The sequence below is a fragment of the Paralichthys olivaceus genome, chromosome 14 (assembly GCF_024713975.1).
Source record: "Paralichthys olivaceus isolate ysfri-2021 chromosome 14, ASM2471397v2, whole genome shotgun sequence".
Taxonomy (NCBI): Eukaryota; Metazoa; Chordata; class Actinopteri; order Pleuronectiformes; family Paralichthyidae; genus Paralichthys; species Paralichthys olivaceus.
The window spans coordinates 1,663,312-1,680,086 of NC_091106.1; the positions used below are offsets into that span (position 1 = coordinate 1,663,312).

Here is a 16,775-nt window from a genome sequence, read left to right on the forward strand (position 1 = left end):
ATCCTGTTTTGACAGGATGTGTCTGATTCTCTTTATATCGCGCAGATGAAAGAAAGCTATTCTGTAAGTTTGACTAATTTGTTGGTTAAATGACAGATCAACAGAACTCCTAGGTTCTTCACAGTGGAGTTCGTAACCAGGCGGATGTAATCTAGGTTCACCGACTGGTTAGACAGAGTTTTTCTGAGATCGCTAGGGCCCAGGAATATCCCATATTTACAAATCACAATTTGTCTCATAGGGGTTAACAAGGTGCTACATCTTCTACCCTCAACCCTAAAGAACAGTGAGGAACTACCAACAAAAATCTTTTCACAGGGGAAAAACAAAAAAACATAGAAACCTCAGGTAGAGCCACATGTGAGGAGGGATCCCTCTCCCAGGACAGACAGAAATGCAATAATCATGTAGCTGAAGACATCAACAAAATAGAGGTGTATTAATGTCTAAAGTATTTGTACATACATTACTTTGTCAGTAATGGTAGAATATGTGGGGAGTTTATAATGTATATCACAGCAATGTCGTTGCATAATCCATGATCAGCTGCCACCACTAATCACGATTCATTCATAAGTAGAGTTGGGGGATAAGGGATTTGTTTTGGGGCATGGGTAAAAGGTAAGGGCTGGGAGCGAAAGGGATGGGACGTGGGTAAAGGGTGGGCAGGGGGGAGGAAGGAAGAGGAGGTGGCAGGGTTGGGGGGTGCTCATTCCTCAAACAGAGCTAGTGTCCTCCGATGTGGACCCACAGCCGTACCTCCGGTCGAGCTCATCGTAAATAGCTTCACGGAGTGATTTGTTTTTTAAGCGTTGTTCCCTGATAATTGTCAGTGTGTGCTTTATGACGGGTTCTTCTCCTGGACTGGACAACGGGAGAGGGTCTGATCTTCAGATTTACCTCTGTTGTCTTCTGTATTTCAGGTTCTATTGTCCTCATTTAACTTTATCAGTTTGTCCTGGATCTCTTTCATCATGTCAGTGTCTCTGCACATTCTTGCGATGTCCTGTTTATCAAATAATTCAATTTTCCTCTTGGCAACATTCAGAGGTACTACTCGGAATCTGTTTTTCCGTGCCACAATAAAATCGATCTCTTTCTGAGTGAAGGTATGACCCAGGGCTTCTTTGATGGACTGTTCCTTTTCTGTAATTTTGTCTGTAGTTGGGACTTGCATCCCAGCAGCCATCATTGCCAGTGTCCACTGCATGAACTCACTTTCTGTGAATCGCTGGTTGGATGCACACCTGAGAGACACAATCTGCTCATTGCCAGCGTGCCTGAGTTTCAACGCCAGCTTTGTCCGTGTGGATCCAAACTGGTAGGCCTGCTCCCTCTCCACCACAGACACAATTTCTTCGACTCAGTGAAGTGGGTCGCTGTTGCTGTCATTAATAGCCACCCTGGTGAAGCAGCCAGTCACAATGGTGGCAAAGAAGGGGGTGTGGCACCATTGCTTCAGCCTGTTACTGGACAGGTAGATCCTGGACAGCTTTTTAGGAGAGAGAACAGTAACTTCTGGACCAGCTTTCTTCTCCATGGGCTTGTTGCCGTGCTTGATTTCCCTTTTCCATTTGGAGCCAGCAGATATATATTTGGGAAATACACTTGTTTACACCGGAACTTGTTTATTATTAGCCACTAACCCCATAAGCTAAATTGCGGTCAATATGTCTTTTTTTTAGCCTGTAAGCTTTTGATAAATACTTTATAATTCAATATTTCTACCCAGTTTACAAAATGTCTGCCCTGTTTTGAACATGTTTGCCTAAGAAACACAAGTGCAACCACAAAATCACAATTTCCAGTTAGCATTTTGTTTGATCAAATCTTATTTAAAGAAATCACATTTATATTTAATTTGTAGAAGTACAGTTTATATTAATATGGCCCACTGGATATCAGAAGTACCAATTGTGATGCATTAACTCAACAAAGTCCATTAACATGTATTTGAGCTTTAGACCAAACATAAATAAATTACAGTGGAAAAGACAGTATAAGTTAAATGATCTTACCATGCTTTGTTTTCCGTCCATTGCAGAGTTTGCTCCAGAGTCTTGATAAATGCAGCTGCTCATCTCACGATGAAGGAAGCAAGTGAGGTTTGTTGCTGGACGATTATTATCCCAAAGCTTTTGTACCATATCAAAGCCCCCTTTTTTAAATGAAAACATATAAGTCATCCAATAAGATTGAGACCTCATCAAGATCAATGGATTTAAAGGATCTTCATGACCATATATGGTAAAAGCACAGGGATAACAATGGCCTGTAATAATTCCCATATATGATACAAGCTAAATTAATTGCATATTATTTTCTTTCAATAAATTGCAGTAAAAATGTGAAGATATATGAATTATTATGAATGAATAATTTATTTTTCCTCCACAGTCACCAAAGTGCTGCTCATTGTGAGAACTGTTGGGTTTCTCTATATTAATAAGATTTTAAGGTCTTGACCTTATTTGTAAAGTGCCTTGAGATAATGTATATCTGCTTTTGTTATCCCAGATCTAAACATAGATATAATGCAAAGAACACCAGATCACCTGACAGTTTATACAGTAGAGATGTTGGCAATAGCTATGGCATTACAGTGGCCAGAGCAAAACAGGTTAAAAAAAGGTTATAGTATGTTCGGATTCACTATCATGATTGGTATCACTTCAACCAATGTCATCCTACTGCAGAGCAGATATTATTTATGAAATATATGAAACACTATATAGACTACATCATTTACAAGCTGAAGTCTGATTTATGTGGATCCCAGCTCACAGCGGCATTGAGGGAAATGAAAGGGCAGACTCACTCACCAAGCAAGCATTAAAACAGGAAAATAAATATGGAGGTAACATTCAGTAAGTCTGAAGCCAAAACAATAATTTGACTGGCAGAAACAATGGGATGAGGGAGAAAAAGGACGCCACCTGTATCAAATAAAGCAAAAAGTGGGGGGATTGAAAACAATAGGGAAAAAACACTACAGAACTCACAGTTATATCAAGGATAAGAATAGGACACACGGGACTAAACAAAACAATGCATTTAATAGGGAAGCACCCATCAGGACAGTGTGAATGTGGTTTAGGGTTTACTGTTGACCATGTCATCTGTCACTGCCAGATATATAACACAGAGAGAGACAAACTAAAGAGGGAGCTGAGGAAGTGTGGGGTGGAGAAATTAAACTTGAAGAATTTGTTCAGTGTTGGAGAAGAAAAAAATAAAGTATTGTGTGAGTTTATAAAAGAAACTGGTTTAATGAAGAGGATTCAACTTTAAGTTATGTATTATTATTATTTTTTTCCCATTTAGTTATTTTTTTATTTCTTTTTTACTGAATGTATTTCCGCAGACCTAACACTCCAGCATAGTAGGTGGCGGTAATGCACCTTAAACTCTGCAACAAACAGAAGAAGAAGAAGAAAAAGCGAGTGCTTCCTGTCAGCAGAGCCGCAGACTGACAGACCAGCGCAGGTCAGAGCTCTTCAGTCCGTGTGAACTCAGAGATGTCGGAGTCCCCGGACGCCCGCAGCCTGCTCTCTGCCTCCTCCCAGCTCAACCTGATGGAGGTGGACACGGTGAGAGACTCTGCTCCTCCTTCTTCTCACGTGTGCGGAGCTGAGGGAGGGAGGTGGTCGCTGTGCTGCTGCTGAGATGGGATCTGCCCACACTGTGTGCTTATTGCGGGAGCTGCTCGTGTTGTTACAATGATATTTGGGTTATTTACATGTGAGCAGGTAACACAGCGACTCGTCGGTGTGACGATGAGTTTGTCTTTAATGCATCATATCGTGGATCGACAGAGGACCCCGTCCCAACACTGTCACGTGAGGGAGTGTTTACATGCAGCGTTATTTATTTAAATGGCAGATGTTCTCTCCCAGTGTCAGTTACTTACTACTGCGAGTGTTTCCTCCTCCGTGACTCTTTCTCACAATCTTTGAATGTAGAGTCACGGTGTCATGGTGCAATTCTTAGTCTGTGGTGCGTTCAGGCTCCATCAGTTCCTACTCCTTTAGCAAAAAGCTGGAAACGCATCCAGTTGGTCTTGGTTAGTCGGACATGTGGTGACATGGTTCGTCAACAATGTGATTTAAAAGAAAGTGGACAGGACAGCATTTCCCATAAGCCTCTGTGTTCCACAGTCCACCACTGCGGCTACTTGTGTCACCTGATCAGACCTAGGGCCTGTACTACGAAGCTGTGTTTATTAAGGTAACTTCCGGTTAACTCTGGCTTTTCAGGGTCACCATGGTAACTTTATGCTGATCTCTAACCTGCTCCAAGTTCAGAGGATCAGCTTAAATCCTGACAATTAACCATTTCTAAAACCAGAAGTAAATTCAACACACTCAGGAAATGTTTCCTTTATCTGGCTTCACTGGCACCTGCTCCATTGGATCACAAGCAAATAGTATGCTTTTATACACATTGATCAAATCTCATAATCTGCTCCAGAGGAGGATCTGGTCCTGCATAAGGTGAGTAGCATAAGTTACAATGGCAATGTCAAGCGAAGCAGTCTTGAATTAAACCTGAAGTTACCTCGCTGATCACAGATCCTAACCACAGAGTTTGGTGACATCAGCGGTGTTGAAACTGGATGACAGTGAAATGAGACATTCTCCTGTCTCATAAAAACAGAAACAATGGTGTGAATGGTTGTTCATGTCTCAGCGCTCTATTTCTAATGATCTATGCTTTTGCTCTAATGCACATGTCCAAATCCACTTTTGTCAGTTTAATAGTTGACAAAAAAGGTGGCTGCACCAGGTGCATGGTTCAGAAGGTACTTAGTCTCTTAATTAATGATGGGTATGTTTGGGTCATCTGTGTGTAACGAGCAGTGTCTGTCTGTCGTGCACCCACCTATGTAGGTGCATATCTTTCTTGAGCCTTAAATTAAGAGTGAAATCCTGCACCACTGACTTCAGACCATGTTTTTGTTGAACAGTCTCTTTCCAATGCCTCAGATAGCAATGAACCAACAATATGCCTGATCACACCTCATTTTAAGACCGACATACGTGGGTGCGCAGATGGACACAAGTCCATTTTCTATTCAAACAATGTGGCAGCAGGATGGGAAAATGATGACTGTTGGTCTGAAACTAGCAAAGACAGTTGTGCTGCACCTTGTGTTGGCTATAAGATGTACCCCACCTAGTGTTATATCTAATGGATGGAAGGATGCTTGTTCCTACAACAAAACAGAAGAAGTGCTGAGCTGCTGTAGTGCTTTTCTTTCCTCTGATAAGTTCAGCCACTGTGTGATCTGTGTGAATAAAAGCCTGCGATGACAAAGCAACTTTTGGCGGCTGAGGATGTAGAGCAGGTCTGTAGTTCAATCCCCGGCTCCTCTGGTCTGCATGCCCAAGTGCCCTGAACCCTGAATTGTCCTGATGGCTGTTCTGCAGTGTGTGAATGATGTATGCATGAGTGTTTGTGAATGAGTGAATGTGACTTATAATGTGTACCATATTGAGTGGTTGATAAGATATTGCAGGCCATTTACCATTCTATTTGTATTTCATGTATAAGATTCATTCATGTGTTATGTTGTTATAGATAGTTGTTGGTTAATGCTAGTTGATATCTTATTGCTGTGAAGTTCTCCTAGTATCTTCTCAGTTAACACATTCAGGTGTATGAGATGGTAGAAATGGTAATTCTTTAAAATCGAATTGCACAGAGAAGATACTGACACTTTTTATTTCAAGTCTCATAAATATACATACATTATATATAAGTATGTCGTTAACTTACTCGTAATCAGCCTCAATACTAAAGTAGACCAACCTGAAAGCAGTTATACTAAGGCCGAAGCCCCGAAGGCAACTCATTGTCATAGGCAGACCATCATCACTGGATGGATTAATATGTGTGTGTTTGTATGGTTGGGGGGGGCACACAATGTTATACTGGTGCCTCACAGCAAGACGGTTCCTGGTTCAACTCTTGGTTTGGTCGGGGCCTTTCTGTGTGGGCTTTGCATGTTCTCTTCCTTTCTAGTCTAAAGACGAGGTTATTGGAGACTCACTAAATTGTTTGTATTCCACCTCTTGCCCAATGTCACCTGGGATTGACTCCAACCCTCCCTGCAACCTCAAAGAATAAATGGTATAGATAATGTATGGATGGATGCTTCACAGTCTATATGCACAAAACATGGTTTGAAGTAGTTTTCCTTTTGGTCCAGCAGAGGGGGCTCTTAAATTCCATACCAGCTTTACCTGTAGCTGACTGCATTCATTGACGTTCATTCATAATTTAGTATTTTCAAATGAGACAGCTCTCGTATATTTTAACTTCCCAAAATAGATCACAAGATATGATGACTGTAGCACTAGAAGCTAAGTCACTGATCGTCTTTATATAGTCACTGACCATCTCTATATACAGTCATTGATTGTCGCTGATCATCTTTATATATAGTCCAAATAATTTTGGATTGAAGAATAGTACCCGAATCATTGTTGACTTTTCAGACCAGGTGTTAATGTTTGTCTCAGGTGATCAGATCACATAGGTACGGAAGCCCTAAAGGGTCATACATACATACATTTTATTCCACCTGTTTTCCCGTGATAACGAGATAATCCTTCTGTTTTCCCATGATAACGAGATAATTTTCCTCCGTTTTCTTTGATAACGGAGGAAAATTATCTCGTTATCACGGGAAAACGATCTTTGTTATATCGAGATAACGAGATAATAAAAAAAAAAAAAATTGATGGCCGTTCTCGGCTTCCGTAGTCTTCTCAGATGACGCACACTAATGTGTAAATTATCTATAGCAAGGCATAAAGCTATTTCAGCCTGTGTCAGGCCTTGATTGAAGAGATATCTGATGCGCTGATCGGTATTCTCCTGCTCCTCTGACATTGCTACACTAAATGATGTTTCCTGCAATGATTTAATACGTTTTGTTTTCTCGAGATCTCGAATTAATTATCTCGTTATCACGGGAAAACGGAGGAAAATTATCTCGTTATCACAGGAAAACGGGTGGAATAAAATGTATGTATGTATGTATGACCCTTTAGGGCTTCCGTACATAGGACTCTTTGGAGACACTTCCTAATCTTAGGAGTTTATGTTCTTTCCTCTTGTGATTGGACCACTCGAGACAGAAAACAATACCAGGTGCTGAACAGAGAGTTTCCTGTGTCCCTGAAAATACTCTCCTGGGGAGAAGGGAGAAGATTATGACAAGAGTTTTGGTAAATAACCAGAAAGGTGCAACCAACATGTGCAAAACTTTTCCCTGTTTAACAGGTATGTTTTTTAATTGCTTTTGCATCAGTAATAAAACTGTCACCAAAACAATTTCACCAAAGAATCTTAACCTCAGAGCTTTACAGGTTTGAAAAACCAGTGGTTTGTAGTAAGTCATTGTTTGTCTTGAGTCAATGTTGACTGGGTCATCACTTCAGGAGCATGTGCATAGTGGTGAGCTGGTGTTAGAACACATATGCTGTCATCAGGACAGACAAAGGAACATCAAATACAACAGAGTAACAAATACAGCTTTCTAACATCTGTTTTCATTTTATTTCTGTTCTCAGATCGATGATAAGGAGTTTGACATTCCCCAAGTGGACACACCTCCCACACTGGAGAGCATCCTTAATGAGGTCAAGTACATGTGATTGTACTGCATCACACAACAGAATAACTACACTGTAGTTACAAAGTCAAATTAATCAGTTTTAAGCAGCTGATTCACTTGTTTTCTACAGTCTAAACTGTCCACACAGAATATGTTTTTGTTCCACATTCTGTTGATTGCCTTTGTGCCTTTTCAGGTAGTGAAATTCAATTCAATTCAATTTTAATTTTCTTTGTATCGCACCAAATCATTATATACATTATCTCAAGGCACTTTACTTCATAATAAGGTTGAAACCTTAAAAATTGCAGAGAAACCGAAAAAGTTCCCACGATGAGCAGCACATTGGTGACTGTGAGGAGAAAAAACTCATTCATTAACTGGAAGAAAACTCTAGCACTCGTCTGCCTCGAGCAGTTTGGATGAGTGTAGAAAAATAGGGAAGATAAGAAAGGTGGGAGGCAAAGAGGGGAGAGAAGAGGGACAGTGGGGGAGAGAGAGGAGAAAGACCAACGGAGAGAAATGGGAAATGTATGTGAGAGAGGAGGGGAATGATATGTAGGAGTCAATCTGTCGACCTGCTGCTCAGAGCATGTATGCCAATGTAGTGTGTACTGAGGGTCTAAAAATGAAGTTAACCGATGCTGTTGTCTGCAATGCCATTAAGTGGAACTGTGGAAGTCAAGACAAGACTTCCACAGTTCAAAATGGCCAAGTCCTATGTTTTTACAGTTACATTTAAGCGTCAACCCACAATGATGCCACTCACTGGTTTGTGAGCTTCTGTTTTGAAGCCTCAGTTTGGCATTTGGTGCAGCGCTTTCTTATTTATTGAAACCATATTTAGAGGAAGAGGGGGGTGGAGCCTAATTCAGAACTTGACGACATTACATGCCCACCTGCCACCAGTAGCCATTGGGCGATGCTGGCTGTCAATCACACTGTATCCACGCCCCAATGCATACCTTGCTGGTCTGTTTGATTTAGAACCTGTGAAAAATGCTCACTGATGTTATAAATCTAGTGAGAAGTAGAGTCATTTTCTCATAGACTTCTACAGAAACAACCAGGGGAGTCGCCCTCTGCTGTTCATTTTAGAGAATGCATGTTTCAGGCACGTCTGCGTTGGCTTTACTCTCTGCTCCGTCCATTCTTATCGATGTTATGTTCAAATAGTATCACACAGTGAGAGGATATCCCACAACTCTTGTCAGGTACCTTAATCAACCCTCACGTCACTTTAGAGCCGGCCTATTCAATAAACTGACATTACCCTTGTAACTGAGGTGTGTGTGTTTGTCGTCCTGTGTGTCTGCAGCTGGATGATGAGGAGGAGCCTTTTGTGTTGGAGGACACATGCACGCTGAGCACAGACAACATGGATGCTCATTCCTGTGACACATCCTCTCTGGCCAGTTCTGACAGTGGAGACCCTGCACATCTCAAACGGCATGGACACACACACTCACACACACACTCACACACACACACGCACGCACGCACGCACGCACGCACGCACGCACGCACGCACGCACGCACGCACACACACACACACACACTCACACACACACACACACACTCACACACACACGCACACACGCACACACACACAAACTTAAACATGACTGAATGCTCAACCTAACCCAAGTGTGCCCAATGCAACTATACTACTATCCTCTGCCACATTTCTCTTTGCTTGGTACTGCATGTATCCCAATGGCACAAGCACACTTACTTAGGGATGTGTAGGGTGTATCTCATTATCTCATTGTCTTGTACAAGGTAATAGAATATCTTCTTTCTGTGTGTCTGTGTGTCTGTCTGTCTGTCTGTCTGTCTGTCTGTCTGTCTTTGTTTACATGTGTGAAGAAAAAAGAGGATGGTGGATCTAAACACGACAGTTCATGGGTCTGTTCTTCGACACAGCCTGCTGAAGGGCATCTCGGCACAAATCGTCTCAGCTGCTGTGAGAATAACACACACACACACACACTTACCTATCTCTTTTTATTAAGGGAGTTATCAGCTAGTCTGTCTGTGTTCCTTTTTCTCGTTCCAATGCTGATTTCATTGAGTGCAAATATTTGTTGTTACAGAAGTTTTCACTTCAGGACTGGCTTCAGAATTGGGCCTTTGTTTCCGTCGTCTAATTTTTTTATTGCTGTATTTAAACAACATAACATGTGTATCTTTTATGCAGGACAAAGTGGATGCTGGACTGCCAACTGCAATAGTGAGTATCAGTTTATTTGGCTTTAAATCAACTGAACAAGGATACAGAATGTGATATTATTAGGAATTATTATTAAAGGAATTTGATAATGTCATAATGTCACTCTTTCTATGACCTTTAATGACCATTTACACCTTATGCATGCTCCATAAGAGACATGAATATCTCTTCGGATGGCTGTAACCATCTATGGGACTGTTTTGATGTTTCTGAGATACAGAAGGCAAGTGTAAGGTGTGAGTCAAAGGTGACACAGTGTTTACACACATCTTTGTTGAAATAGCAAGAAAGAGAATATGAGAGCAGACACATGATAGGATCGTTTATAAAAATGCAGCCCAATATTATGGGAATATTACCAATTAAAAACATCAATTACACAACTGGTGTTATCTAGTATTTATTATACGAAGTACACCCACATGTGTGTCTGTGTCGGTCTTTGTTTGTAGTGTTGGATTGTGTGAGTGCAAGTGGAGGCAGAAAGTTTGATATTGTCTTATGTATTGAATATTGTATTATTGTGTATTTGATTGTTTTCAGACAGTGTCGGGTGTGATCGCTGTGGGGACGTCTCATGGTCTGGCCCTGGTTTTTGGTGAGTCTACTCAACTCTCCTACATGCACACAGTGCACAACAGAGCAGCCTGAGCTCAAGTGTAGTGATATAGTCGTGTACCCTGCATCATAGCCTGACATGCACCTCATCACTAACCCTAAATTGCCCCGTCCCAACTTTTTTTGAAATGTGTTGCAGGCCTGAATGGCAGGAATGGATGTATATTTACGGATAAAATGAAGTTGAGCAGACAAAACATAAAATATATTATGTTCACACTGTCTGCAATTAAATACAAGTCAAATTAATTTAGAAATCACTGCTCTCTTTTTTTTTTTTTTTTTCTGTGCTACCAATGTTTTCTGAGTTGGGGTTGTGCGAGTTGATGAGATAATTGGAGTTAAGTGATCAAGGTTGATCTGAGAGAAGCTGTTTAAATGGACAACAGGATTCTCAGCTGCTTCTGAGATTTTTGTGCTTAAAGATACATTACTATCAATTATGGTCAGGAGATGATACATTTAGTTTCAAATATTTACAATGTTATCATTAAATCAATGCATAAAGTCATTGCTGTTAAAGAGTTGGAGGAATACTGGGTTCAATAGAGCTGTGACTCTCTGTCAGCCTGGCTACAGTGGTGAAAAGAAGCCTAGAGTTGTAAATACTACTCCATTAATGTGGAGTAGTAAACAGCTCTGGCATTGTGTCCAGAAACGATGGACTCAAATTATGGTCAAAAAGAATCTGAGCTTGTAAGGTGATGATCACAAATACAAGTTAGAAGCTTTTTTAAAAATCTTAATCATCCTGTAAAATGAATCACCACGAGAAATAAAGGTTTGTGCTTATGTAGAAGAGATTGGTCTTGGTGGAAAAAATAGACTCTGTGAATAATATCAATGAACAAGTAATGTGACACTGATAAAGTTGATTTTGTGAACAACTGAACACACAAGAAACGATTGCTTATAAAACTCAACACTCAAACTTCCCACACTTTGCATAAGAGCCTGAAGTTCAAATAACTTAAGATTATCGATTATTTTGCGGAACTTCATCGAATATGATGAAGCCCTCCTGGGTGACAGAGCAGCCCGTGCTGTCGCCTATCTTCAGAATCTGCTCTAGCTTACCTTCAGTGGAACATCTGCCCTCTGATAGGATGGTTAAACTTTGTGTTGTGATTGGATTGGCACTGTCAAATCAGGTGTAAAACCAGGTAAAAAAGCCATTTTCAGATATGACTTCTGGAGAATGTCCTGAGAATTGGGTCTGGACTTTCTCAGGAGGTTTCCTTCAACACATGAACAAGGCAGCAGGAGATTCTCCCTCAGATGTTTCTTTAATTTTTGTGTCTTTCGGGTGTTAATAATGTCACTCCCACTCGCTCATGGTGAATCCTGCAGAGCATTTCCTGCGCTGTGCTCAGAATAGCTCCTCTGGATTTGTGGCTGACCTTTAATAGGGGACTGGCCGGAGAACATCTGCAGAAAGTCAGGAGGCTCTCACTTGGACATTTGCATTCAGATAATGTCCGAAGTATCTCTGGAGTTGAGTGCATGTCCGAAAGCATCTTAAGAAACTCTGATATCATTTGTTCACAAATTTTATTCACACCGCCTCACTTACAAACTGTTTGGATTTGTAAACTGTTCAAAAATAATTCCATAAGGAACAGCCCCATCAACTAGACCTGTGTGTATTAGGAGGGGTTATCAGCCAAATTAAATCTCAAATTCACATACAGGTGAATTGTATCTAAACATGCCCGATGCCAAAGGTAACAGGATATAAAACTGTGTTGTATTCTACGTAAAGGTGTCAGCTTTTCAAAATCACACCTCTAATAACTAGGATTTAGTGTACACTCATATCCAGTATTTTGATAAATAAACACCACAGTTGATTGAGGTTCTTGGAATATTTTATTAAACTCACTTTTGGTTCACACTATAGTTTACATATTAACAGTTGGATCTTTGATTAACTTAGTACATGCCAGTATCACTGATATCCACCCTCAAGACTGCTTCACCTGAGTCAGACATGGAGGCACTGACAATAACATAATCGCCCTCATAAGAAATGCAGGAGCCATCAGCTTTTGCTCTTACAAAGTTGTTTTCACCTCCATTATACATAATATCATACAGATTGTAGTCGCAGTCATTTCCTCTTTCAAAGATGCCCACAGCAAACCAGTTGGAGTAGAGGTTCCGGTCATAGGGCACAGAGTACATGACAGCCATAATGTGGCTGTAGTCGTTCAGATCGGCGTTGAAAAGGTCGTAGGTGAAGACACCGATGGCTCCAGTCGCACAGCCGGTGGTCTTGTTGAACAGTGCGCCAGCAGCGGAGCAGGGACCCACCATGGGTGGCAGAGGGACCTCACATTCGCCGCTCTCAGTGAACACCCTGAACACAGAAACACAACGGGTCAGACAGGTCCGACGTGATCTTTGTATCAAGTCAAACCAACCATCAGTTTTATATTAAGGAAAGACTGTGAGTTCCCCCACAAGCAGTCAAAATGATTGCATAATGTCACATGCCAATTAAAATATACTGCATGGCCAATAGTATGTGGACAGTTGAACATGTTGTGATAACATGTGATTCCATTTGGTTACAAGAGCCTTAGTGAAGCCAGTCAGTGGTTTTCCAGTGCAGAGGTGCAGGATGTGGTGGTACAGTCCAAAGACGTTCTAGACCAAACTGGGAAACTAATTTCTCTGTGGACCAAATCCAAACTGCTTACGGTAGCTTACGATAAGAATGTATTTAGATACAAAGAACAAGGAAGTGAATTATGTTCCTCACCACGATTCAAAGAATGGACCTACTTGTATTCGGAAGAATAGTTCCTGTAATGGCACTTTAACTGGTATGTGGGTATACAAACACACTTTAACAACAGTCACAGGGTGTCCCAACATGATGCAGTTTGAACAAGCAGGTAAACAAGCAAAACCAAAAAAATCATAGCTTAACTTTTTTTGGGCATCATGTAATTGTGGCTGCTCACTGAATAAAAATCCAGATGAAAGAAGTTTGGGGATGCTTCTCACCAAATGATGCACGTCAGAAAATGAGCAACACATCACCTTGGGTTGGCCAGAGTGTAGCAGCCAGAGTTGTTGTTAATCTCCACGGAGCAGTGACGATGAGGCATCGTGATGAGGTGTGAAGTGGTGGCAGGGGAAGAGTCACGCTTAGAGACAAGACACAATTATTTCAATTATTTGCTGATTGATTCATGTCATAGTTTTTCAGTAGGCTGACTAATGGCTTTGGATATAAAATGTTAGGATTAAAGGGCAAACACAAAGATGCAAGTTACAGTGTGTTTATATAGTGAAAATAAGGAGCCTCTCTAAACTACTAGTCGTGTAGTTCTGTCTGAAGATTCTCAGTCATCAAGGTCGGGGTCTGGAGTTAGTACAAAGATGTACTTGGGCATTTCAAATAGAGAGCTAAGGAAGTCATATCATATAAATACTTTGAATGAAGGATATGATCAAAATGGAACCCATGTCATAGAGCTTGAGTCACCTTCATGTAGTGCTGAAGGAGCCTGGAGTCATATACCCTCGGGAGCTCAGCCAAGTGTGAAGGTGACAATGAAGGAAGTGATAGCAACAGACCTGAGCCAATGTTTCCATGAACCTTTAGTAGTGTCAGGACACAAATCTGCATATTCTCACCAGGATTATTTCTGATCTTAACATCATTTGAGTGTGAAATATAATTAGACAGGAGGCCAGCTACAAACTTTGCATAACTGGGTGAATGAAGTAACAGTTTCTTTATACAAGCCTTCAAACTGGATCAAATGAATCACTGTGTTATAACTGACTAGCTTTTTTTCTGTCATGTGATCTACTGCTGCAAAGTAAAAAGAATCTAGACAAACCCAACTTTGCAGAAGCTGCTGTGCTTCATCACTGTTGCTATACTAGTCTCAATCAATATCCATGACTGACTGTCACTGCTCGCATCTGAAGCCAGGTGAGAATTTTATGGATGGCTCAACAAAGGATGGATGGATGTATTCACAAGTTGCTAACTTTACTGTTCTTATTTTGCATATTCTTTTTATTTGTAAATCATGTGTGCTTCTTGATTTGTAGATATTTAGAATTATTGATATTTTAATAGCTTCTTGTTATTCTTTGGTTGTATTGTATCACCTCTACTACCTCTATTTTTATCATTATATCAAAGTATAATAAAAGAGGAGCTACATACAGTATGTGACTGTTCACATCCACTGAATTCATTCAGTGGATGTGACAAAAACCAGATGAACAATGTACAGATTTAAAATGGAGTTGACAAAAAGTGACTAAAACACTGGATGAAAAAGAAATGTAAAAACAGATGACAAAACTACCTGTAGAATAATGATAAATAAATGAATACAAATAGTAATGTAAACTAAACTTGCAACATCATTCCACAGTAGTACAGATGTCTATTGTCTAACCATCAAAAAGTGAATACACAAGAACCTACCTCTCTATGCTCTGCAGAAGCGGTGGTTTGAAATGATTGTTGTACCAGGTTTCAGGATGAAGTCATGGAAGTACATGGGCTGCTCCCACAGTAGCTTTTTATTGACCCAGCTAATCAGCACCTTTAGACACCAGTTGACTCCCTCCTTATCTTCTGTCTGGTATCAGCTTACCGCTCACCTGTGTTCCCGGACCTCGCCGACAACTTATCGCCTAGGCAGGGTTGGATTAGGCTGATTACATCAACCTAGGTTTTTGTTTGTTCGATCCTTTTATAGCGGGTATCCATTTGTGGGTATTTATTCAGGGTGGGACGTCAGCAGGGCAAGGACCTATTGGTCTGCCAGGGTAACACTACAAAAGTACATGAGGGGGAGATGTACACAAATCAGTTCACCATGAAATAAGATGATTGTTCTCCTGAATATTCTTCATATATATTCTTCAGTCCTGAGTCGCACGGTGAATCTGAGATGACACAAACTGTTCAGAAACTTCATTATCTACATGACATTAGTGTTTTAATGCGCAAATGGTAACAGGTGCAAACATGGTAGAGGGAGTAGTATTTAGTGTTTTGCCTACGTTACTGGTTTCCACTATGGAGCTTTACGGAGAGCAGAGTGACCGCAAGCGCAAAGTGAAGTTTAATGTCATGGAATTGGAGGTGTTAGTGGAAGAGGCAAACAAACATGTTGAGCTACTGCGAAGAAATATTAATATAACTCAAAGAAACGTGAGAAGATGGTAGAACATAAGAAGAAGAACAAAAGAAAATTTAGTTCATAATAAAACCTCAGCAGAAGAGAGTGTGAGTGAACATAAAATGCTTTTGTAGATTTATTGTAATTTCCAGGGGACATTTTTGAAATATGCAGAGAGCTGCTGGTCTCCACAGAGTCTAGGGCTCTAACTGTGATGTGGTTTGGCTGGGGCTGACCCATGTCTCTTTATATTGCTGACATGATGATGCCTGGGCAGGAAAAGGTATGAACATCCCTGTCATATGGCTCGCCTATGCTCATTTTGTTCATTTTGTTCATTTGGCTCTGAGATGTCTATACTCATGTCCATTTTGTTTTGGCTGAGCTACTTTGGTGCATGCTTTGTTTTTTGAGTTGGATATTTTTCCTTCATTTGCTTCCAGTGTGTTGTGTCTTTGCTGATATGCTGTTTTGATTTCCTTTTTTCACTGTTAAACTATAGGACTTGGAAAAATCTATAAAATTTTCCAATTCATTTTATAACCCATACATGTGTTTCCTGCTGCAGGGGATAAATGTCCTCTTTATCTCCCTGTCCAGATACCAACCAGGCCCTGCGACTCTGTCTGGGCACCAAGACAACTGGGGCAGAGTTTGGAGCTGTCTCCGCCCTCAGCATCAACCACGATTGCTCACGACTTCTCTGTGGGTTTGCCAAAGGACAGGTACAGTGTACAGTGTACTCAGGCACTACAATCACAGGCTTGTTGACTCTGTTGATTAGTTTAAAATGTTTAATAGGGTGGAGACAGGGCGCTGCTGACAGGGTTTCCACTAATGCTTTGAATACAGTGAGTTGTTCTGATTAGGGTGTGGTGCTCTGGTTGATGAGTTTGATTTCTGTGCATATTTCTGTATTTTGAAAGACATGATTTAACATACAAAACTAATTGTGTATTTACATACATAACATTAGGGTTTACATCTGAGCCTGTATGAGCTCACAACTCTTACGGGTATTATAGGTTTATTAAATGGGTGTTTTGCACAGTTTATTATTTTACCAAAGGAATCTCAATGGATCTGGACTGTACAATGACATATAAGGGCCGTGGTACGTAAAAAATATATGTTGGAG

At 40.7% G+C, this 16,775-nt stretch overlaps 2 protein-coding genes across 4 annotated transcripts in view; one reads left to right on the forward strand and one right to left on the reverse strand.

Moving 5' to 3' along the window:
* Positions 1-3,415: 3,415 nt before the first annotated feature.
* Positions 3,416-16,775, forward strand: part of vps8 (VPS8 subunit of CORVET complex) — a 43,137-nt gene continuing 29,777 nt past the window's right edge. Inside the window, exons 1-7 of one of the 3 annotated variants that reach the window (XM_069538686.1) lie at positions 3,416-3,590; positions 7,581-7,649; positions 8,943-9,073; positions 9,494-9,590; positions 9,825-9,857; positions 10,401-10,455; positions 16,238-16,362. In XM_069538686.1, coding sequence (XP_069394787.1) covers positions 3,519-3,590; positions 7,581-7,649; positions 8,943-9,073; positions 9,494-9,590; positions 9,825-9,857; positions 10,401-10,455; positions 16,238-16,362 — 582 coding nt within the window. In that variant the 5' untranslated portion in view covers positions 3,416-3,518. Of the gene's footprint in view, positions 3,591-3,711; positions 3,840-7,580; positions 7,650-8,942; positions 9,074-9,493; positions 9,591-9,824; positions 9,858-10,400; positions 10,456-16,237; positions 16,363-16,775 lie in introns of those variants that run through there. The other 2 variants (XM_069538687.1, XM_069538685.1) reach the window with 2 other exon arrangements.
* LOC109639877 (DELTA-stichotoxin-Hmg2b-like) lies at positions 12,326-15,049 on the reverse strand. Its single transcript, XM_020103566.2, has 3 exons — positions 14,935-15,049; positions 13,524-13,630; positions 12,326-12,834 (listed from the first exon to the last, which is right to left on the reverse strand). The coding sequence occupies exons 2-3, from the start codon at positions 13,589-13,591 to the stop codon at positions 12,408-12,410; spliced, it is 495 nt and encodes a 164-aa protein (XP_019959125.1). The 5' UTR covers positions 13,592-13,630; positions 14,935-15,049; the 3' UTR covers positions 12,326-12,407.